The following is a 20,536-nucleotide window of genomic DNA, read 5'->3' on the forward strand; positions in this document are numbered from 1 at the left end:
AATATTACGGCGGTGGTGGTGTTGTTTCTGGTGTTTGATAGTAATAAGATGGAGGTGATGGTGTATAACACACTAGTGGTGGTGGTGGTGACGGTTGGTATGGACAAGAAGACGGTTGTGTTGGATTATAGTTCGATTGGAGCATTTCTAGACAAAAAGATGGTTGTGGTGGCGGTGGTGGTGAATACGGTGGTGGTGGTTTATAATAAGATGGGGGTTGTGATGGGTTTCTCGTACGGTTTCTCCCGGATTCCAATGATTATCGTAAGAATCTTTTTTCGCATACAAACATGATGCGCATAAGCATCGATTCGTTATCCCTTGATGAGTATAATCCGATTGATTATAATCTTCTTGAGGAATAGAATACGATTGATACTGATTTAATTGGTCTGGAAAAAAATTTCCGAAATCATTAGCCCAAAACTTTGGTGGCTATGAATACCACATGATGTAGAACGCAACAGAAATAAAGAAGACGATAAAATAAACAAAGAACGATTAAAAAGAAGATTAAAATAACTCTAAAACTGATAAACTTTATTAAACTCAAGGGGACTTTCTCTTCAACATGAAAATAAAAGACAGACTAGACCTCCTTTTATAGGATATCATACTTTCCTAGTTAGACTCAAACTGGACTTTCCTGAATAATGGAAATACTGAAATACTGCAACTTCCTAAATAGATAGACTCAAACTAGACTTTCCCAATTAATGGAAATATTGAAATAATGTAACTTCTCAAACCTAGATTCAATACGAATCACACTAAAACTGGGACTTTCCTAAATCTAATCATTATGGCCGATTGGCCTACGTGGTCGTTTGGCCACGGCAAAAAGCGTCCACGCCGGGTGCCCCTGCATCAAAAACCTTGTTAGGAAAACCCTGTGAGAAAAAATCTCAAAGAAGGAAAAAGAGTACAGTATGAACATGCAGTGTACGGTGTCCTCATAAACCTGCTCTCCCTCATGAAGGTTGGGAAAATTATTCAACTTTTTATCATCAACTTCCTTTTGGTATATAACACTTAGCATTTGACATTTCAAATTGCATTCATATAATGCTTTAAAGTTTATGCATACTTTTGATTGAAGCTAGTTGAATCCTTCAGGGATTTCAACTGAACTCACTTTCAAGTGATTCATGTTGTGTATCATATACATCGACAAGATAATTATAATATTGTGAAAATTGATGTACTAATCACATTTGATTCAGTATAAATTCTATGCACAGTCCACCTACCAAACATAATAGGTGTTAAACTCATCATTTGATGATTATTGTTTTAAGATAGTTGTCTAGCCGAAATCTTGTCAGGAAAATCCAGTTAGACAAAACCTGAACGAAGGAAAAAGACTACAACTTTGTTATGCATAGTTGCCTCATTAAAACTTTGACAAGGAAAACCTGATGGGACAAAACCTTGCCGAAGGAAAAAGAGTACAACGCATAAAAGTTGAACATTGACATCTTCTATCATACACCCTCTGATAAAATATTAATAAGAATTTCTTCCTTTTACAAAAATAAAAGAAATTATGGTCGATTTCTGAAACCACACCGATATACGTAATGCACTGTCGGTACTACTTTAGGTACTTCTGGACCTGAACTTTCATGATGAATAATAACTCGAGACACTATGAGATGTTTTGAAGCTTGGAACCATTTAGTATTTCTGAATATGTTTACTTTCAAGATTTTCTTTACTTGATTAATCTTTTTCAGTACTCTGCTCTGAAACTTTGATAAACTCTTCAGAAGTCAATACTTCGTAACTCAACTCGAGAATTTTATAATTCATATAGAGAATTTATAAATTTAAGTCAAGTCCTTTATAGAATAAATGACTTTCATTTCTTTCATATATCTACTTTATTACCTTCAGGGTAATTCTATGTTGGTGCTTATGTCTGAAGACTTAATTAGTTTGTAAGAAAATTCTTATGTAATGAAGTATTTCTTCAAAATTTGACCAATTACTTAGAGTAATTTCGGATAAATATACTCTAAGTAGCTATTATTTTCAGAAATACATTGTCTGAAAAGATTTATTTGATTTCTCAAATTTTCACAGCTTACATAGTTCAATTATCTCATATATGTGCCTAAGTAAAAAGAGTAGGAGTCTCTTTTTACACATATCCTCTTTGGGAGATTTTATTAGGATTTTTGAGTGAGAGGCCCAAAAAATGGAGGGTAAATAAGCATTACCCCCAACCCAAAAAAAAAATTATAACCCAGTCCAAATTGTCAGGACAGCTCACAGTTTTCTGGTTTTTATTTTATTTATCCCTCTTTTACCCCTCCACGGGAAAGTTCTGTGTTTTCTGACAATCTGACGGACGACAGCGAAGCAATTAATTCCCCGTACATGACGTCATGTCAGAGAAACATTCAGATTTTCTGAAAATTAAAAAATGGCACCATTTTTTGACGAAATTTCAGCCAATTTTTTTGGATCCGTCCCATTATATTTTGTTTCAACTCCTTCTTCTTATTTATACATCCAAAAATCTTCTTCATCATTCTTATTTTGTTTTTCACATTTTATCTTCTTCATCTCTTTCAATCTCTAAAAACATAAATTTTCTTTTCTTTCTCTCTCTAAAAGTTTTATTTTCTTATTTTTGGATGTTCATCATTCTTTTTTGTTTCACATTTTATTTTCTTCATCTCTTTCAATCTCTAAAAACATCAATTTTCTGTTCTTACTCTCTCTAAAAGTTTTATGTTCTCATTTTTGGGTGTTCATCATTCTTATTTTGTTTCACATTTTATCTTCTTCATCTCTTTCAATCTCTAAAAACATTAAAGTTTTCTGTCTTTCTCTCTCTAAAAGTTTTATGTTCTTATTTTTCTTCTTCATCACTCTTATTTGTTTCACATTTTATCTTCTTCATCTTTAAAAACATCAAAGTACATAACCAAATGTCCAGTGCACAGAACCATTTCCGGTACAGGAGAAAATTCCCAGTTCAAAAGTGTCCAGTACTAAACCAAATGGCCAGTACATAGAACAATTCCCGGTGCACAAGAAAATTTCCCAGTACAAAAATGTCTAGTACACAACCAAATGACGAGTACACAGAACAATTCCCGGTACACAAGAAAATTCCCACTACAAAAATTTCTAGTACATAACCAAATGGCTTGTACACAGAACAATTCCCGATACACAAGAAAATTCCCAGTAAAAAAATGTGTAGTACATATCTTAAAAAATGACCAGTACACTAAATAGTTCCCGGTACACAAGAAAATTTCTTTATAAAAATCAATGAAATACTATCAAAAATGAAGAAATTTGTTGAGATTGAAAAGAGATCAGAAATAAATCTGAAAAAAAAGAACGAAATTTGTTGAGATTGGAGAGAGAAATATGTGTGGGAGAAAATAAAAAAGAAATAAGAAATAAATCTGGAAAAAAGAACGAAAATGGCAAGTTGGTAAATTTTGTAATGGCAATTCTGTAAATTCGTGGAAAGTACAAGGTTTAATGTCAGGTGCGTCAAACTATTTTTCAAAAAAAATCGCATTTCCCGGGAATTTTTCGGTGGCAATTTTGTGAATTTATGGAAAGTACACAGTCTGATGGGAGGCGTGTCAGATTATTTGTCAGAAATTTTCGAGTTTCCCGGGAATTTTTCGATGGTCGTTTCGTAAATTTCAAAAAGAAGAAGGGTGTTTCGGAAATTCCACCCCTAGTCTGACTTTTTTGGACCTGTCCCTCATTCTTTATCTGCAGTGGGCCTGATACATATTATTGGGCTGATTTTGGGCCTTTTGCCCAACCCCTCCTTTTATTAGGAATATGAATCACATTATTTTCTAATTTGATAGCCTCTTTAGCAGGATTCTTATACAAATTTATTCCTTCACTGTCCAGGAGTATATGTCACTTTAATCCGCTTGGATCACTTTTTATGACCTTTGTCCGAATATGAGCATATTAAGCTCTGAAAAATATTAATATCTTGAGGTAAAAAAAATTCTCCATACATTGATTTCCAATGAGAGAAACTTGATACCGTCAAGCATTTTACGACATTAAATATAGGACTTCCTCCCCCTAATGTTCATAGATTTGTCTCATTTGATAATTACATAAAAGAATCAATTGCTTCAGGCACACCTTGATTTTTATTTTCATATCATATGATCTGTAAGACCAAAATTACTATCTAATCTTCAGGTGTGAACAATTTGTTGCTATATCACAACTTCAGGTATGATAGATTACATGTGAAATATATCATCTTCATGTGATTTTTTGTACTATGAAAATCCATCATCACATTCAACTTGGATGACTCAGTCAATGATGTAACCATATGCTCTCTCTCTACCCATATGTTTGTAGTGGATGAAAGAAAGGGGCCATTCGCCAGAACAAATAGAAGGAGATCGAAGAGAGAGAGAGAGAGAGAGAGAGAGAGGAAGACAAGACAGATGATGGTGGTATAAGGTAGTGGTCAGAGAAGAAGAGAGAAAGATTAGGAAAACAATTAAAATTGTCGAAAATGGTCGTTTGCCGACAACCATTACCAAACAAGAAGAAATGGTGGTTGGGGAAACAAAATAATCGACCGAAAAGTTCACTCAAAGTTATGGACCTAAAAATCACTCAAAATTCATACTTCGAAAAATTTCCTTACATAAAAACTTTGCCGACGACCAGGGGCGAGCCCACATAAGGGCCCATGGGGGCGCAGGCCCCCACGACCCTAACGTGGCTCGTTAATGTATGCGACATTTGCCGCTATATTAGATACATATATATATATATACATATTTCTATTTTAAGCATAGTTCTTCCCTAGCTTAGTTGGTGAAGTGATTATGTTTCAACCTTGAGGTCGAAGGATCGAGCCCCCCACACAACATTCTTTTTTTCTAGAAAATTTCTTCTACTTACACTTTTTTTTCTAAAATGTCTACTATTTGAAATTATTGTTTGGTTTAAGATGACTACTTATTAAAAATACACTGTAAAGGTCATGCTTGGCTTAAAATTGGTTCTTATTAATTGAATAATTCAATTTTGACCTCCTCAAAGTGACCAACTAAATAAAATTGCCTCGTAGAGATGATAAGTTTTCTAAACGTCCCCTTAATTTTGATTTTTTTGATTTTTCGGTGACTTGTATTTTGAATTTCAAAATTGTCTTTTTTTAGACTTCTGCTGTGGTAAACATGTGATTAGAAAGAAAACTTAATCTTCATCTTTTCTTTAATTACGATCACTTCCTTTTCATCATCTAGCATCGTTCTTCTTAATCTTCACCATTATCTCTTCATCCCCTCCTTTGTTTTGTATTTCAGTATATGTTGGGAGTCCAGTTGGAGGAAAGATTTTTGATCCATATTAAGAAAATTAGAAACTGATTGTTATACATCAAAATTACCACGGAATATCTAAACTATAAATAAAATTTTGTTAAGAATTTGCTTTTTGATCCTAGCTTGATCGTGTACTGTAGAATTCTTTCATTCATTACCTATAACAAAGAGGTGCCCCCACTCATAAAAGTTTCTGGCTTCGCCACTGCCGACGACCATTACGAAGTGAGAAGAAATGGTAGTGGGGGAAACAAAATAATCGACCGAAAAATTCACTCAAAATTATTGACTAAAAAATTCACTCAAAATTGTTGACTAAAAAATTCACTCAAAATTTATACTCTGAAAAATTTGTTTGAAACAACTTTCAACAAACCGTAATTGAAAGAGATTGCTAAAAAGTAGCTGTCCAATCAGGGGTGGACCCACGTTGGGGCCTATGGGGTCACGTGCCCCCACGACCCCAAGCCGAAAGTGTTTCTAACCCCAAATTCGAACTCATCTCCTTAAAATAAAAGTAATTGTGCAACATTATCAGCAAAGAGGACTTGGTCCGGTGGTAGTATCTTTAGTTGCACGCGTGAGAGGTCATTGTTTGGAGCCCCTCCGTCCTCTTTTCCTACGTTTTTCCTAATAATTTGTTTTAGCTGACTTTAAATACCCCCCGTTAAATTATTCATGGCGCCCATCTAAAGCCAAACTTCAAAAGGTAGAAATGGAGCGCTAATAACACTTCGTGCCGGTTAAAATTACCTATTTGTTTTTGCCTCTATTGTTTTGATTATCACTTTGACACCTCAATTTTTCTTTGTAATTCCTATTTTCTGATCAAATTTTCCTTTGTTCTTATTCTTTGCAAATTCAAGTTTGCTCATCTATTCTCTACTAGAGTTATCTGTATTTCCATAGTTCCAATTAGTCCCCTTCAACCTTCATTTTTGTGTTTATTTTCTTGCAATATTCTTTTTGAATTCACTCTAATCTCTCACTTCCTTCTTCCTTAATCTTTACACAACATGGATCATGATGACTTTCTAAAGATAAAGGGTCCTTTTATTAACATATAATTCGTATATATTCGTTTTTATATAACTTAGCATTAATTATTCAAATCTCGCGGCTTAATTAATTAAGAGTGTTGTTGTTACATACATGGAGTTTTAGTTTGAACAAAATGTATTATTTTTTTAATCATTTACTTATTGCTATTTTCGCTAAAAGTTTTTAGTGATGTTCGATAATTCGTCATTGGTGATGATCTATCTTTTTTTACTATTTGATATAATCAAATGTGCCCCCACGAAGAAAATTTTCTGGGTCCGCCACTGTGTCCAATTGAGGCCGCCAACCAGCCATGTTGACTCGAAGGTGCATCAACTCTTTATCCTCCACTGTTAGGGGAGGAAAGTTTTCGCTGCTCTGTGAAGCCAGACTGACGTTGTACCATCCACTCTATGAGCCAAGATATCCAAACCTACGTCCAAATCACATGACCCAACCCTCAACTTGTAATGGGCAAGTTGATTTCTGCACCAATCCGACTCAGCCTGGTGAAACCGAATCCATATTCAACCACTTTCATGCCCCCACATGGGTTACAAATAAGCCTGTAAACGGTAGCTTATCGGATATAGGCATATCCGAATCCGAATCCGATAAGCTATCTGAATATCCGTATCCGATAATTGTCTGACGGATATTATAAATAAATATCCGAATCGAATCCGATAATATTAACGGATATCGGATAATATCTGATATCTGAAACTTTAACAAAATTTTAAATTTTTCCTATAAATTTTTAACCACTAGATCTAAATAATAAATTTCAACCATACATTTTATATATTATTATGAATAAATTTTTTTTTTTTTTTGTATATTACTTATCGGATACGGATATTTATAGGATCGAATATTAGTGTATCTGTATCCGATTCCGACAAGCAGATATCCGATAAGGAATATCCAGTTCCGTATCCGATACTCGAAATTTCAGATATTTTTTTAAAATTCGAATACGGATGTGGATCGGATGTCGAATATTCGGATATCCATTGAAATGCTTAGTTACAAATTCTCGCAACTGAACTCGGCAGTAGAATAGTTATATCTAGCTTTTAATAAATAAAATTGATATTGTTAAGGTTTTCAGGTGTGGGGAATAAATTGACAGTTAACGTGGTTTGATTACTTTCACTGAACATACAAACCCGACCCAATCCAACTTATGAAGTTCTATAGGCACCAAAGAAATGTGTTAGTAAAAAAGAAAATGATGCCTATAAGACTTTTTTTTTCGAAACGGCTTTACATAGTTTAGTAGTAGTCCAGCAATCCCAACATTGTGGACATATACACATATTATCACCTTACCAAAATGGAACAAAAAGATGAACAGCGAAGAACTAGAAAAGGAGAAAACAACAACCGTATATAAAGAACAACCAGATTCAAAATGGGAAGTTGTTTGAACATCGTTTCCTATTTATCAAATTAACCAAGACGAACTAAATTCTAATAAACACCCTAAGCTAAATTGGATCGTTAATTTTATTGTTTCTAGATGATGAAGAACTGGAAGGAGTAAACTCATCCTGAATTTTATTTCTGAGAAAAAACCCTAAGCTAAAATGGATCAACTTTTTATTGGTCGCTTGTTAGATGTCATTGTCGAGCAATAAGATAATACATTCTCCATGAAGTCATGAACTATTTACTTCAATTTATGCAACATCTTCATACTACGCATATGGATATAGCATGGCATGTACTCGTGTAGTAAACTATCGTAATGGTACTACAATACACATAACACTAATCGGTTAGCCACCCGTTATTTTGCAACTTTTAGTTTGAGTCCTTTTATTTTGGAAATCAAAGAAATAACCAAAAAATGAGGGTTTCCTTTTATGGCATTAAGCCGAATGATAAAAAAATCATCGACATTATTGTGGCGAGGACACATTTTCAGTGGTGGGTTTTTTCCTCTTAACTCCGGCTATTATAACTTAGAAAATAATACTTTATGTAATCTTAAAAAAACAAAAGATCATACCAATAACATCTAGAACAATTATCTTACTATATTCGTGTATAGAATGAATATACGACACCAAAAAAAATGGTTGTCCAATTTTGAGTCAGCTCAAGACGGGGTGTTCACGGAGGTGCCCCAACTGTTGTTAATTATCCCAACACTTTTACTGAAGAGTGGTATTGTCATGTGCTGTGTGAAGCTAAGAATGAACCACTCTCCAGGAACCATGGGATCTGAAACGATGGAGCACACCCCATGGCTCATGTTAGGCCAAGACGCAAGGTCCTGAAACTGATTAAATCGTTCAACCACTTTAATGCCCCACTTGGGTTACAAGCTCACGTTACTGATCTAGGCAATTGAATAGGTATGTCTCTGGTTTAATAAAGAACTTGGTATTGTTAAGGTTTTCCTGTGTGGGACTAAAAAACGATTGACAAGATTTTCTGTTGCATCGTAAGTCTCTTGGCTACTAACAAAGCCATGAATTTGAACTAATAAATTTTAGGCTTATGCCTACTTCCATTAGAAAAAATGAATAAATTATGGATTTGCACTACATGACAACTTTGGGACTTCTTGTTGTGGATTGAGTATCTAACTACTACATCAGAAATGGTGGATTTTTCCAGTGTGAGTTAACATTGTATATTATAACTTAAAAAAATACTCTATGTCATCTTAAAAACAAAAGTTTCGTACCAAATGCCATGCAACAATAATATAATAAAAAGTGGTTGTCCAATTGAGTCCGCTCAACGGGGGGAATGTTGCTTAGAGTGCCCCAACTCGTTATCCTAACACTTTAACCAAAGAGACTTACGATGCAACAGAAAATCTTGTTGCTTAGAGTTAACATTGTATATTATAACTTAAAAAAATTTTAGGCTTATGCCTACTTCCATTAGAAAAAATGAATAAATTATGGATTTGCACTACATGACAACTTTGGGACTTCTTGTTGTGGATTGAGTATCTAACTACTACATCAGAAATGGTGGATTTTTCCAGTGTGAGTTAACATTGTATATTATAACTTAAAAAAATACTCTATGTCATCTTAAAAACAAAAGTTTCGTACCAAATGCCATGCAACAATAATATAATAAAAAGTGGTTGTCCAATTGAGTCCGCTCAACGGGGGGAATGTTGCTTAGAGTGCCCCAACTCGTTATCCTAACACTTTAACCAAAGGCATCCACTCTTGCAAAGCTTGTTACAAGGCTTACCCTTCCTTTTACCGAAGGCACCCCCAGGAGCCATGGGATATGAACCAACAGCACACACCCCATGGTTCATGTTAGACAAGTCAATGTATACACATGCGACAGCCAGCCAATTGAAACTGACTAACTGTTCAACCACCTTAATGCCCCCACATGGGTTATAAACTCACGCTACTGAGTTCGGCAATTGAATAGGTATGTCTAGCTTCTAATAAAGAAGTTGGTATTGTTAAGGTTTTCCTGTGTGGGACTAAAAGAAAACGGTTGACAAGATTTCTTTCCTCTCTTAAACTAACCCAACCCAACTTTAGGAAGTTTTATATGCACCAACGGAATCAAGTGATGTGTGGCTTAGTAAATAATGGTGGTGCCAATAGGGCTTTCTGCATGTTTTAAATAGGCCAACGCTTTGGGGAAAGCTAAAAAGTTTCCGGGGTGTGAAGACTTGGTCAAAAATTAGTCAAATTTGTTTGACAATTTTATTTAGGGGAAAGCAAAATAGCTTCTCCACCTCACCTCTCTCTCTCCACCTCACTTCTCTCTCTCCACCTCACCTCTATCTTCTCCGATTAGGTCGCCGGCCGGGAAATTTTCCGGCCGGCGACCATTAAAAAAAAAAAAAAAAAATTTTTTTTTCACTCTCTCTCTCTCTAAACTCCGGCGAAGGGGTTTCCCTTCGCCGGAGTCCCGGTCTGTTGAAGAACAGACCGGACTGGTCTGTTCTTCAACAGACCACTTCCGGTCTGTTGAAGAACAGACCGATCTGGTCTGTTCTTCAACAGACCCGATCTGGTCTGTTCTTCAACAGACCAGATCAACAGACCAGATCGGGTCTGTTGAAGAACAGACCAGAGATCTGGTCTGTTCTTCAACAGACCAGATCGGGTCTGTTGAAGAACAGACCAGATCGGTCTGTTCTTCAACAGACCGGAAGTGGTCTGTTGAAGAACAGACCAGTCCGGTCTGTTCTTCAACAGATCCGGCCTGTTGAAGACCGGATCTGTTCACCTCTCTCTCTCCACCTCACTTCTCTCTCTCTCCACCTCACCTCTATCTTCTCCGATTAGGTCGCCGGCCGGGAAATTTTCCGGCCGGCGACCATTAAAAAAAAAAAAAAATTTTTTTTTTTCACTCTCTCTCTCTCTAAACTCCGGCGAAGGGGTTTCCCTTCGCCGGAGTCCCGGTCTGTTGAAGAACAGACCGGACTGGTCTGTTCTTCAACAGACCACTTCCGGTCTGTTGAAGAACAGACCGATCTGGTCTGTTCTTCAACAGACCCGATCTGGTCTGTTCTTCAACAGACCAGATCGGGTCTGTTGAAGAACAGACCAGATCGGTCTGTTCTTCAACAGACCGGAAGTGGTCTGTTGAAGAACAGACCAGTCCGGTCTGTTCTTCAACAGATCCGGCCTGTTGAAGACCGGATCTGTTGAAGAACAGACCGGAACTGGTCTGTTCTTCAACAGACCACTTCCGGCCTGTTGAAGAACAGACCGATCAACAGACCAGATCGGGTCTGTTGAAGAACAGACCAGATCGGTCTGTTCTTCAACAGACCGGAAGTGGTCTGTTGAAGAACAGACCAGTCCGGTCTGTTCTTCAACAGATCCGGCCTGTTGAAGACCGGATCTGTTCACCTCTCTCTCTCCACCTCACTTCTCTCTCTCTCCACCTCACCTCTATCTTCTCCGATTAGGTCGCCGGCCGGGAAATTTTCCGGCCGGCGACCATTAAAAAAAAAAAAAAAATTTTTTTTTTTCACTCTCTCTCTCTCTAAACTCCGGCGAAGGGGTTTCCCTTCGCCGGAGTCCCGGTCTGTTGAAGAACAGACCGGACTGGTCTGTTCTTCAACAGACCACTTCCGGTCTGTTGAAGAACAGACCGATCTGGTCTGTTCTTCAACAGACCCGATCTGGTCTGTTCTTCAACAGACCAGATCGGGTCTGTTGAAGAACAGACCAGATCGGTCTGTTCTTCAACAGACCGGAAGTGGTCTGTTGAAGAACAGACCAGTCCGGTCTGTTCTTCAACAGATCCGGCCTGTTGAAGACCGGATCTGTTGAAGAACAGACCAGTTCCGGTCTGTTCTTCAACAGACCGGAACTCCGGCGAAGGGAAACCCCTTCGCCGGAGTTTCTAGAGAGAGAGAGAGTGAAAAAAAAAATTTTTTTTTTTTTTTTTTAATGGTCGCCGGCCGGAAAATTTTCCGGCCGGCGACCAAATCGGAGAAGACAAAGAGGTGAGGTGGAGATAGATTGAGGTGAGGTGGAGTGTTTTTTTTTATTTCCCCTTAAAATTTATTTCCCCAGAAAATCTCTAAAATTATGCATATTCCCTTTAAAATTTCACACCCCGGAAACTATTTAGCTTTCCCCAAAGCGCTGGCCTTTAAATACTATTGTTTTCATTACATACTTTGAATAATTGTTTTTTTTTTTTTTTTGAAACCATGCGAACCATTTTCAATCATAAGTGATTAAATCACAATGTTACATAGAAGATAATTGTTATTTCTCTCCTCCGGTAATTTCATGAGAGTTACATACCTTTATATGTAAAGTGTCTCATAAAGAGAAAGAAATTGACTAGACACCAACACAACAAAATGACCCGAAAGGTCGAAAGATAAAAAGATCCTAAAGAACGTGGATGAAAAGACCCTAAAGGTCGAGAATGAAAGGACCCTAAAGGTCGACGCTGTCACCGAAAAACCGCCGATGTCACCGGAAAACCGCATCCGCCATCGAAAAACCGTCTCCTTCACTGGAAAACCGATCACCAACATCTCCCCTAAACCACCACCAGATCCGAAACCCCAAAACATCACCACTACCAGAATCATACCACCACTACCAGAATCAATCCTGGTGAAACTTGGAAATGAAGTGAAGAATCAACAATTCAAAAAATAGGATCATCAATTAACAAATAAAACAAACCACCTAAATGGGTAAGAATGAAATTCTCCGATTATTCGGATCTCTGTGAAGAACAGATGAAACACCAGATATATAAGAACTATTCCCCTGCTTCTCATTCACAATAAGTGTAAGATTAGGAGTATGAAGATTCGAAATTCGAAGAACTATGATCTTAATGGTTGCTAAATCACCTGGTTCAAATGAATCTTTACCATCTAACCAACTAAAAGCAAAGTTAGGCAAAGGAGATAATTTATATGGGTTTGCACTTGTTGGGAAGATGAAAGTTGTGTAGATGGTGACAGTGAAGGTGGTCAATAAGATGAATTGATGATTTTGGAGTTCCATGAACGAAAATTGGGGGAATTTGAATTAGTCTACCCTAGAAACTATTAATGGAAGGAAAAACTAACAACAAACGAAAGACAAAAAGGGGATGAAGGGATGACCCTTCACCGGAGGAAACAAAAACGCAGATCTGAGAAGTTCGTAGAGAGAGAGAAACGGTTGACAAAAACAAATAGAAGAAGAGAGATCAGTTTAAATAATTGTTGAGATGGCCGAGTTGGTCAAAGACGCCAGATTAAGGTTGTGGTTCAGAAAGGCGTGGTTCAAATCCCACTCTCAACCTTCCCATTTTTTTTCAAAATTTGCCACTTAAATGCTTTATATTCTCACATTCTTCTGAAAACTTTTGTCACATATTTTCTTACATTCTTTTTTAATGTGCTCCATTTCAGTTATTATTTTTATCAAATACCAAAAGGAAAGGGAAACAGAGAAACAATAGTTGTCGTTTATAATGTGGCCAAGTAAGTTGCATTTCCGTGATAACCATGATTCACGAATGAAAATCTACTTATTCATTATATGAAAAGCAAATGTTTCAAACAACTCAACTTGTCTTAACAATTCGATAACTCTCATATTTTTATTGTATTTGAAACTAGAAGATCCAATGGATACCTTCCCACTGAACGAACATAAAAACAAAGCATGGGGATGATGATAGTCAAATCATTCAAAAGATATGATTTCAGAAGCACACTTGGACTTAACCACACTTGGACTTAACTACAGGCTATCCCACAAACATAAAAGTTCTCAAAATCTACTTACAAAAAAGAATCTGCCCTCTTTTTAAATATCACAGAGTCCTCATCTTCTCACCAACATTAACAACGCATGGAGATGATGATAGTCAAATCATTCAAAAGATTTTCCAGAAAAATAGGAAGGCTTAGAATGATCTAATACTAACTAAATAAAAAAGTCGAGTTCTTTTTTTTGGGAGAATTACTGAAACCCCCCAACTCTGATAATGCGTTTACTGAAATCCCCCACTTTAATTAGTATTTACTGAAACTTCCCAACTTCGTTAGGTTTAACGGTATTGTGCCGTTAGAGAGAGGGAAATGACCAAAAGACCCTTTACTAAAACCAGACCTAATAAAAGTGTGGGAAAATGGGGCGCCGGATACTATAATGTGAGGCGCTTATATCACTGAACCAAAATTGCTCCTCCTCCTCCAAACTAAAACCAGACGAACTCCCACCTCCATGAACTATCTCCCTTGATGAAACCAGACGAAAACAAATCAAGAAGCTCACGTTTTTTGGTGGGTACCAGGTATTCTCGCTCTCTCTCTCTCTCTCTCCATTCGAATACAACTAGGGTTTTGAGTTTTGGATTTTCAATCCTTTATGGTTTTGTTAGGGTTTTGGGTTATCAAATCTACACAATTTAATCATTCAAGTTCCTAAGATTAAAGAGAAACCTGTAGAGAGTGGCATTAGAGGGATCTTTCTTGATGGCTTGAGTATAAATATCAGCAGTTTTGAGATAATTAGTACTACCACCATTAAAACGTCATATTCATATTCATGAATTTGCTGATTGCAACTTCCATCAGAAAAACTACAATTTGATGATGATGATGAGAGAGAGATTGAAAGAGACATTCAGGTGAGGTTTGACAAGTTGTGAATAGGGGGATTGGGTGAACCATCCAAAACCAGGGAGGAAATAGGATTCCCATCCTAGGTTGCCAATAAATGAAAACCAGGTCCAAATAGTCAGAGGCCCACGCGAAAGTACCGTAACGTCCTTGTTTTTTCATCAAATTTGCGGAATCTGCCACCTAGAAAATTACGTAATTGCCACTCTGAAAAATCACGGGATTTACTTTCTCTCTCTACTCTTGCGTTTTACTTTCTCTCTCTAAATCTCTTTCCAGATTTATTTCTCTTTACTTATTTAACCAAATCCTAATTTCACTCCCAATTTAATCAAATTCTAACTAATTTAGATTTTTACTCTCTCCAAATTTAACCAATCCAACAAATATTTTCAGATTGGTTCAAAATTCTTTTTTTTTTAAGATTTGTTTCTTATCTCAAATTTTGAATTTTTCCAGATTGGTTCAAATTTCGAATTTTTCTCTAGTAAATTATTTTATTTACTGGGAATTTTCGTGGTAAATTTTTTTGTTTACCGGAAATTACTTTATTTACTGAGAATTTTCTTATGTACTAGACACTTTTGTACCGGGAAAATTTTCTTGTGTAACATAAATTATTTTATTTACTAGGAATTTTCTTTTGTACTAGACACTTTTGTACTGTAAATGTTCTTGTTTACCGGGAATTTTTTTTATTTACTGGAAATGTATTGTGTACTAGACACTTTTCGAACTGAAAATTAAATTATGTACCGGGAATTGTTTTGTGTACTACCAATTGGGTTATATACTAGACATTTTTGTACTAGGAAATTTTCTTATGTTCTGGAAATTTTATTGTTTACAGAGAAAGTGTAAAATAAAATGAAAGTATTTGAGAAAATAAAGTATTTGATTCAAAAGGTAGAAAATTTAGAGAGAAATATGATAAAGAGGGAAGGAAAATCTGGAGATAAATCTAAAATTTGAAAATGAAATCCATCCAAAAAAAACTTTAAGATTTAAAAAAAACCTTCCGAAAAGAGAGATAAATTTACCTTAAATTTATGAGAGAAATTAGGGGGAGAGATAAATCTAGAGAGATAAAGATCTTGGCAAAAATCTGTAGGCGAAATCCTACAATTTCGTCAAAATTTCTGGAAAAAATGGCTCAATAGAAAAAATTTGAGAGATAATGGAGGAGAAAAACTGGAAAATTTTAGAGAGAGAAAGAAACGGAAAGAGGGAAGGAACGAAAGTAGTGACTCTCTTAAGGTTTTAGAGAGAGAAAGAAAACGAAAAGACAGAGTTTGCTGGACGAGATCCCAAAATTTCGGCCAAAAATTTCAAATTTTCAGAAAAAGTTCCTTTCCCGCTTTATATTTTCAGAAAACACCAGAATTTTCTGTCCAGGGGAAAGAAGGGGAGAAAAAAAATAAAACCCAGGGCTAATAATATAGCCAAAGTGTAGGTGGATTAGGTTGGTTTCAATATTTATTACTCCCATCTCTAATTTTAGGGCTTTTGCAATTAATAGACTCCTCCCCTACTTTTCAGATAGTATGATAATTGTGAATAAATCCAAAGTGTTGTTAGTGCTAATAATATAGTATCAAATAGCTGCTCCTTCTGCATGGTGTTGTGGTTGCGAGGAATGTTGGCTGGTTCTATAATTGACCACCTGCACTTTCAATAAAGAGAATCAATTCCATTACAAGAAACTAGCTAGTCTATAGGAGGTATAAATGAAAAATGGGTTTTTTTCACAGATGGAGGAGAATCATCTAAATTTAATAATACTTTTATATGATACAACCCCATTCTCAATAGGACACGTTTGCGTCTAAACATTATGTGATACTTTAGTGATACTTTGGTGATTAGGAACATCATATTACTAACCGAGAGAAAGTAGTCTGAACCAAATAATGTGATACTGTTAATTTTATTAATGTTGTCACTTCATGTTGTTGGATATGTTTGAAATTTGCTATTTGTCTGAAGTTTCGAACTACTAGTGATTTGACTTGGCTAAAAGCTTCGGGACGACATACATTATGAGCTCGAGATACCAAATGTAAGCTTCTTTTTTTATTTGTGATTCCATTTACTTCATGTGAGAGGATGTTTATAAAAATACTTGATAACAGGGACCCAATTGGAGGTAAAGGTACTCGTAAAAGAATGGTTGAAACACCTCCTCCACCACCATTAAGTAATCGACTTTGTTCCCCTTCTCCAATTTCATTATAGTTTTGTTTTATGAGATAGTTTTATAAGATTGTTTGAAATTATTGTCTTTGTCTTGTAATAGGTGCTACTACCTCCATCGACATTCCATTAACTATTGATAACTATACTGTAGATGATCCTTCTGATCTTATTCCAGTATTTTTTGAAGTTCAAATAGATCCCATAACTGGCAATGTAATGGGATTAGATGATATTTGTGTCGATGAGGAAAATGAAGACACACAATGGATTATTGGGTGAGGAAGATGGACCAGAAATTGATGTGGATGAGGGAGATGAAGCAGAAACTGATGTTGAGTTTGAAGAGGCTATGCAGAATGAGAATCCTCCTACACAACAACCTCCACTGCATTTTGATCAAGCACAAGAAGACGAAGAGTTTGGTCACTTTGTTCAGGACACTGAGGTGTTGGAAGACTTCGAAATGAAATTCACTGATGAAAGCCAAGTTCCTCTTGCATTTAAAAAATGTATGGTTTTCTCATTTGTTGACATATTTAGAAAGATGGCTAAAAAATATGCTATCTTGAATAAATTTGAAATGTGATTTCCAAGGAATGATGGTGATAGGATATGGTGTGTTTGTATCGGAAAACCCAAACCTAATCATGAAGTTCATGAAGTTAATGATATAAAACCTTGTCCATGGCTTATGTATGCGTCTCAAATTCGTGGTACAAAAACAATAAAAGTTAGGAAGGTACATGATGTGCATACATGCGGAAGAAGAGTTGGTAAGAAGAATACTAGTGCCTCTTATTTATTTTGTGCAGATGCCGTAGAGAAACATGCACGGGAGAACCCATCTGAGTTTAATTCCGAAGATGTTCAAAAATATATTTGGAAGCATTACAAAATCAAAATTAATTACATGAAAGGTTATAGAGCTTGGTGTCTTCTTAAAGATAGGATATACGGGAGTTTTGAAGAGTCATTTGCTTTTGTACCGTTGTTGTGTGAAAAAATTCTAGAAACAAATCCTGGTAGTGTTGCACAATATGGTATAGATATGGAAACTAGGCAGTTCAAGTTTTGTTGCATGGCATACCAATTTTTACACCATGGATTCAAGAACTCTTGCAGACCTATAATAGGTCTAGATGGATGTTTTCTTAAAGGTAGGTATGGTGGGACTTTGTTGGCGGCCACCCCATTAGATACAACGGGGTTTTTGTACCCGTTGGCAATTATGGTTTGTGATGTAGAGAATGAAGGCAACTGGACTTCTTTTCTTGAAATATTGAAGCCGCATTTGATGTTGAAGGGCAAGAGGATTACATTTATGAGTGATAGAGAAAAAGGTCTTGTAGCAGCAGTAGAGAAAGTGTTTCCTGAGGCTTGTTTAAGACTTTGCTTACGACACTTGTTTGCAAATTTTAGGAAGTATTTTAAGGATTCTTCCGTGCAGAGCCTTATGTGGAGGGCAGGAGTAGCTCACAAGGAGGTAAACTTCGAAAAGTACATTACCAAGATTCGAGAATTGAACAGAAAAGCGTATGACTACTTGATGAAGGAAACGAAGTATACCTGAGCTCGAGCGTTTTATGACAAAGATTCTGAGTCAGAGCATACAACAATTGGAATGAGCGAGTCTTTCAATAATTAGGTGAAACTTTTGAGGGATAAGCCAATATGTGTGTTGTCATTCAAACATAACCAAATGCTTAGAGTTATGCATACAAATAGGAGTAAAAAAAGTAAGTATTGGAGAGATAATTTGTTGGTCCCGAGGATGCAAAAAGAAGTGGAGTTAATGGAATCTGCAGTTGGCCAGTACACTATTGATTGGTCTAACTTGAATGAGGCTGAAGTTAAGTTGACTAACTCTGAAAAGTGTTGGACAGCCGATGTAGTCAACCTGGCTTGCACTTGTGGGCAGTGGTAACTTAGAAAGTTTGTTTGTATTCATGGTGTATGTGCTGCGATGGATTTGGGTGGTGCAGTATACGAAAAGTATGATTTCTTACTTACTTATTTATACTTATGTTTATCCTTTATACTTATTTATATCTCATATTTGTTTCTCATTTATGTAGCATGTGTAGTGCACTATATAGATGGGAGGCATACAAAGATTCATATGAAGGAAGTGTACATCCAATCGGTGATTCTACTGAGTGGGTAAAGGTATCATTTATATCTCATATTTGTTTATCATTTATGTAGCATGTGTAGTGCACTATATTGTGTTTTTTTCAATGACTTTTGTTTTATGTGTGGACCCTTTTATGTGAATGAATGACTTATATTGTGATGTTTATTACGTTGTGACATTAGGTTTTCTTCCTTTATAAAGAGGTTAGGGTTTCTAGTTTCTTATTATTTCTTGTTTTGTATATGCAGCTTACCAATGAAACAGTCAATGCACCTCCATTGATGAGGCAGTCAGGTAGACCAAAGGTGAATAGATATAAGTCTGCTGGAGAACCTAATCAAACTTCAACAAACAAACTTAGAAAGTGTTCAAGATGCAAGGAAATTGGTCATAATGTCATGAGTTGTAAAGGGGGTGTTGTTGGAAGTAACTAAAAAAAGAGTACACCTGCCGTAGTAGGGAATCCTTCACAAGTTGGAGAGTCTGCAACTCCAACTCCATCTGCACCTCATACAGCAACACCACCACCACCTTCTCTAACTGAAATAGCATTAGAACGGGCAACATCAGTAGTATCACGAGCATCAACTAACACATCATTGCCCAAAGCAGCTGCGAATGATAAAGGCAAAAGCGTCCAGGCATGGCGCTCAAGTGTCTGTTAACCAGACCATAACAGGAGGTGCAGGGTCCAACAACTTTACATTTAACTTTTAGTTTTTTGTGGAATTGATGATACTTTTTAGTGGTATTGATGGTAGTTTTTTGTTGAATGGTTTTAGTTTTTGTCAGATGGATGTTAGTGTTTCTGAAATGGATGTTAGTTTTTAAACTAATGGATGTTAGTTTAATGGTTGGAACTTATGTAGAGCTTGGTGATGAAAAGTATATTTTTTTTTAATAAGAACACACATACACATAAGAACTACAACTACTAGAGACATAAAATGAAATTACAACTACTAGAGACATAAAATGAAATTACAACTACTAGAAAACATAACAACTGAAATAGACATGACACGCCATTAAGACCTAAATTTAAACTTTTTGAGTGAAAGTTGTTTAAGTGAAAGTTGTTTGAGTGAAAGTTGTTTGAGTGAAAGTTGTTGATGGTAGGGGTGAAGTTTGTAGGGTGATTTCATGGGTTTAAATAGAAAAAATAAGGCTCAAAAAGGTGTAAAACGGTCATAATTTTGTGTCATCTTGGCCCCTCCATTTTGATCATCTCCACATTTCAAATAGTTGGGAGATTTCAGTAGTTACTAATAAAAGTGGGGGGTTTCAGTAAGGCCGCGGCTTTGGGGAATAAAGAAAATTCTCCAGGGAATAAAGATTTTTCTTAAAACTAGTCAAATAAGATTGACTTTTTATGTTTCTTTTTATTGCTAAGGGGCTTCTAATTTTAGAAGATGCTATAAAAAAGGCTACTCCATCTCATCACCTCTCTCTGCGACCTTCCCGGAGAAGATGATGATGAGGTGGCGAGAAGGTTAGGTGGCAGAGAGAGGTGATGAGATAGAGGAAAACTTTCAAAAAAATGTATTTTGTTTTCCCCATAAAAATTTATTCCCCGGAGAACTTTAAAAAAATCTCGATTCCCTCGAGAATTTATTCCCCGGAGAATTTTCTTTATTCCCCAAAGCCGCGACTTTCAGTAAACGCATTATCAGAAGTGGGGATAAAACGTAAGAAGGCATGAAAGTAATA

General features: G+C 36.1%; 1 protein-coding gene and 1 pseudogene across 6 annotated transcripts; one reads left to right on the top strand and one right to left on the bottom strand.

The window, feature by feature from the left end:
- Window positions 1-6,678: 6,678 nt before the first annotated feature.
- On the bottom strand, window positions 6,679-6,958 carry LOC147558841 (signal recognition particle RNA; annotated as a pseudogene).
- Window positions 6,959-13,819: 6,861 nt separating this feature from the next.
- Window positions 13,820-19,662, top strand: LOC147558842 (uncharacterized). Of its 6 annotated transcripts, none has more exons than XM_086657633.1 (7): window positions 13,820-14,214; window positions 16,483-16,555; window positions 16,629-16,693; window positions 16,793-18,684; window positions 18,768-18,858; window positions 19,075-19,252; window positions 19,343-19,662. In XM_086657633.1, exons 4-7 carry the CDS (start codon window positions 18,656-18,658, stop codon window positions 19,489-19,491), a joined length of 447 nt encoding a protein of 148 aa, XP_086513759.1. In that variant the 5' UTR covers window positions 13,820-14,214; window positions 16,483-16,555; window positions 16,629-16,693; window positions 16,793-18,655; the 3' UTR covers window positions 19,492-19,662. The 6 variants fall into 6 exon arrangements, 5 of the variants coding, with proteins under 5 accessions (XP_086513759.1, XP_086513762.1, XP_086513758.1 ...); XM_086657634.1 differs by lacking the exon at window positions 16,629-16,693 and having other exon boundaries at window positions 14,046-14,168; window positions 16,793-17,201; window positions 17,505-18,684; XM_086657635.1 differs by lacking the exon at window positions 16,629-16,693 and having other exon boundaries at window positions 14,063-14,168; window positions 16,868-17,201; window positions 17,505-18,684.
- Window positions 19,663-20,536: the final 874 nt, after the last annotated feature.

The sequence above is a fragment of the Eschscholzia californica genome, unplaced genomic scaffold (genome assembly GCF_041429995.1).
Source record: "Eschscholzia californica isolate CP2 unplaced genomic scaffold, dmEscCali1.0.p SCAF_2, whole genome shotgun sequence".
Taxonomy (NCBI): Eukaryota; Viridiplantae; Streptophyta; class Magnoliopsida; order Ranunculales; family Papaveraceae; genus Eschscholzia; species Eschscholzia californica.

What these genes read in the sequence shown, in the direction of transcription:
- LOC147558842 (XM_086657633.1), top strand. Translation starts at nt 18,656, where the DNA reads ATGGATTTGGGTGGTGCAGTATACGAAAA. An exon ending in GGTGGTGCAGTATACGAAAA is followed by an intron (nt 18,685 to 18,767) that starts GTATGATTTCTT and finishes TCATTTATGTAG; the next exon opens with CATGTGTAGTGCACTATATA. An exon ending in ATTCTACTGAGTGGGTAAAG is followed by an intron (nt 18,859 to 19,074) that starts GTATCATTTATA and finishes TTGTATATGCAG; the next exon opens with CTTACCAATGAAACAGTCAA.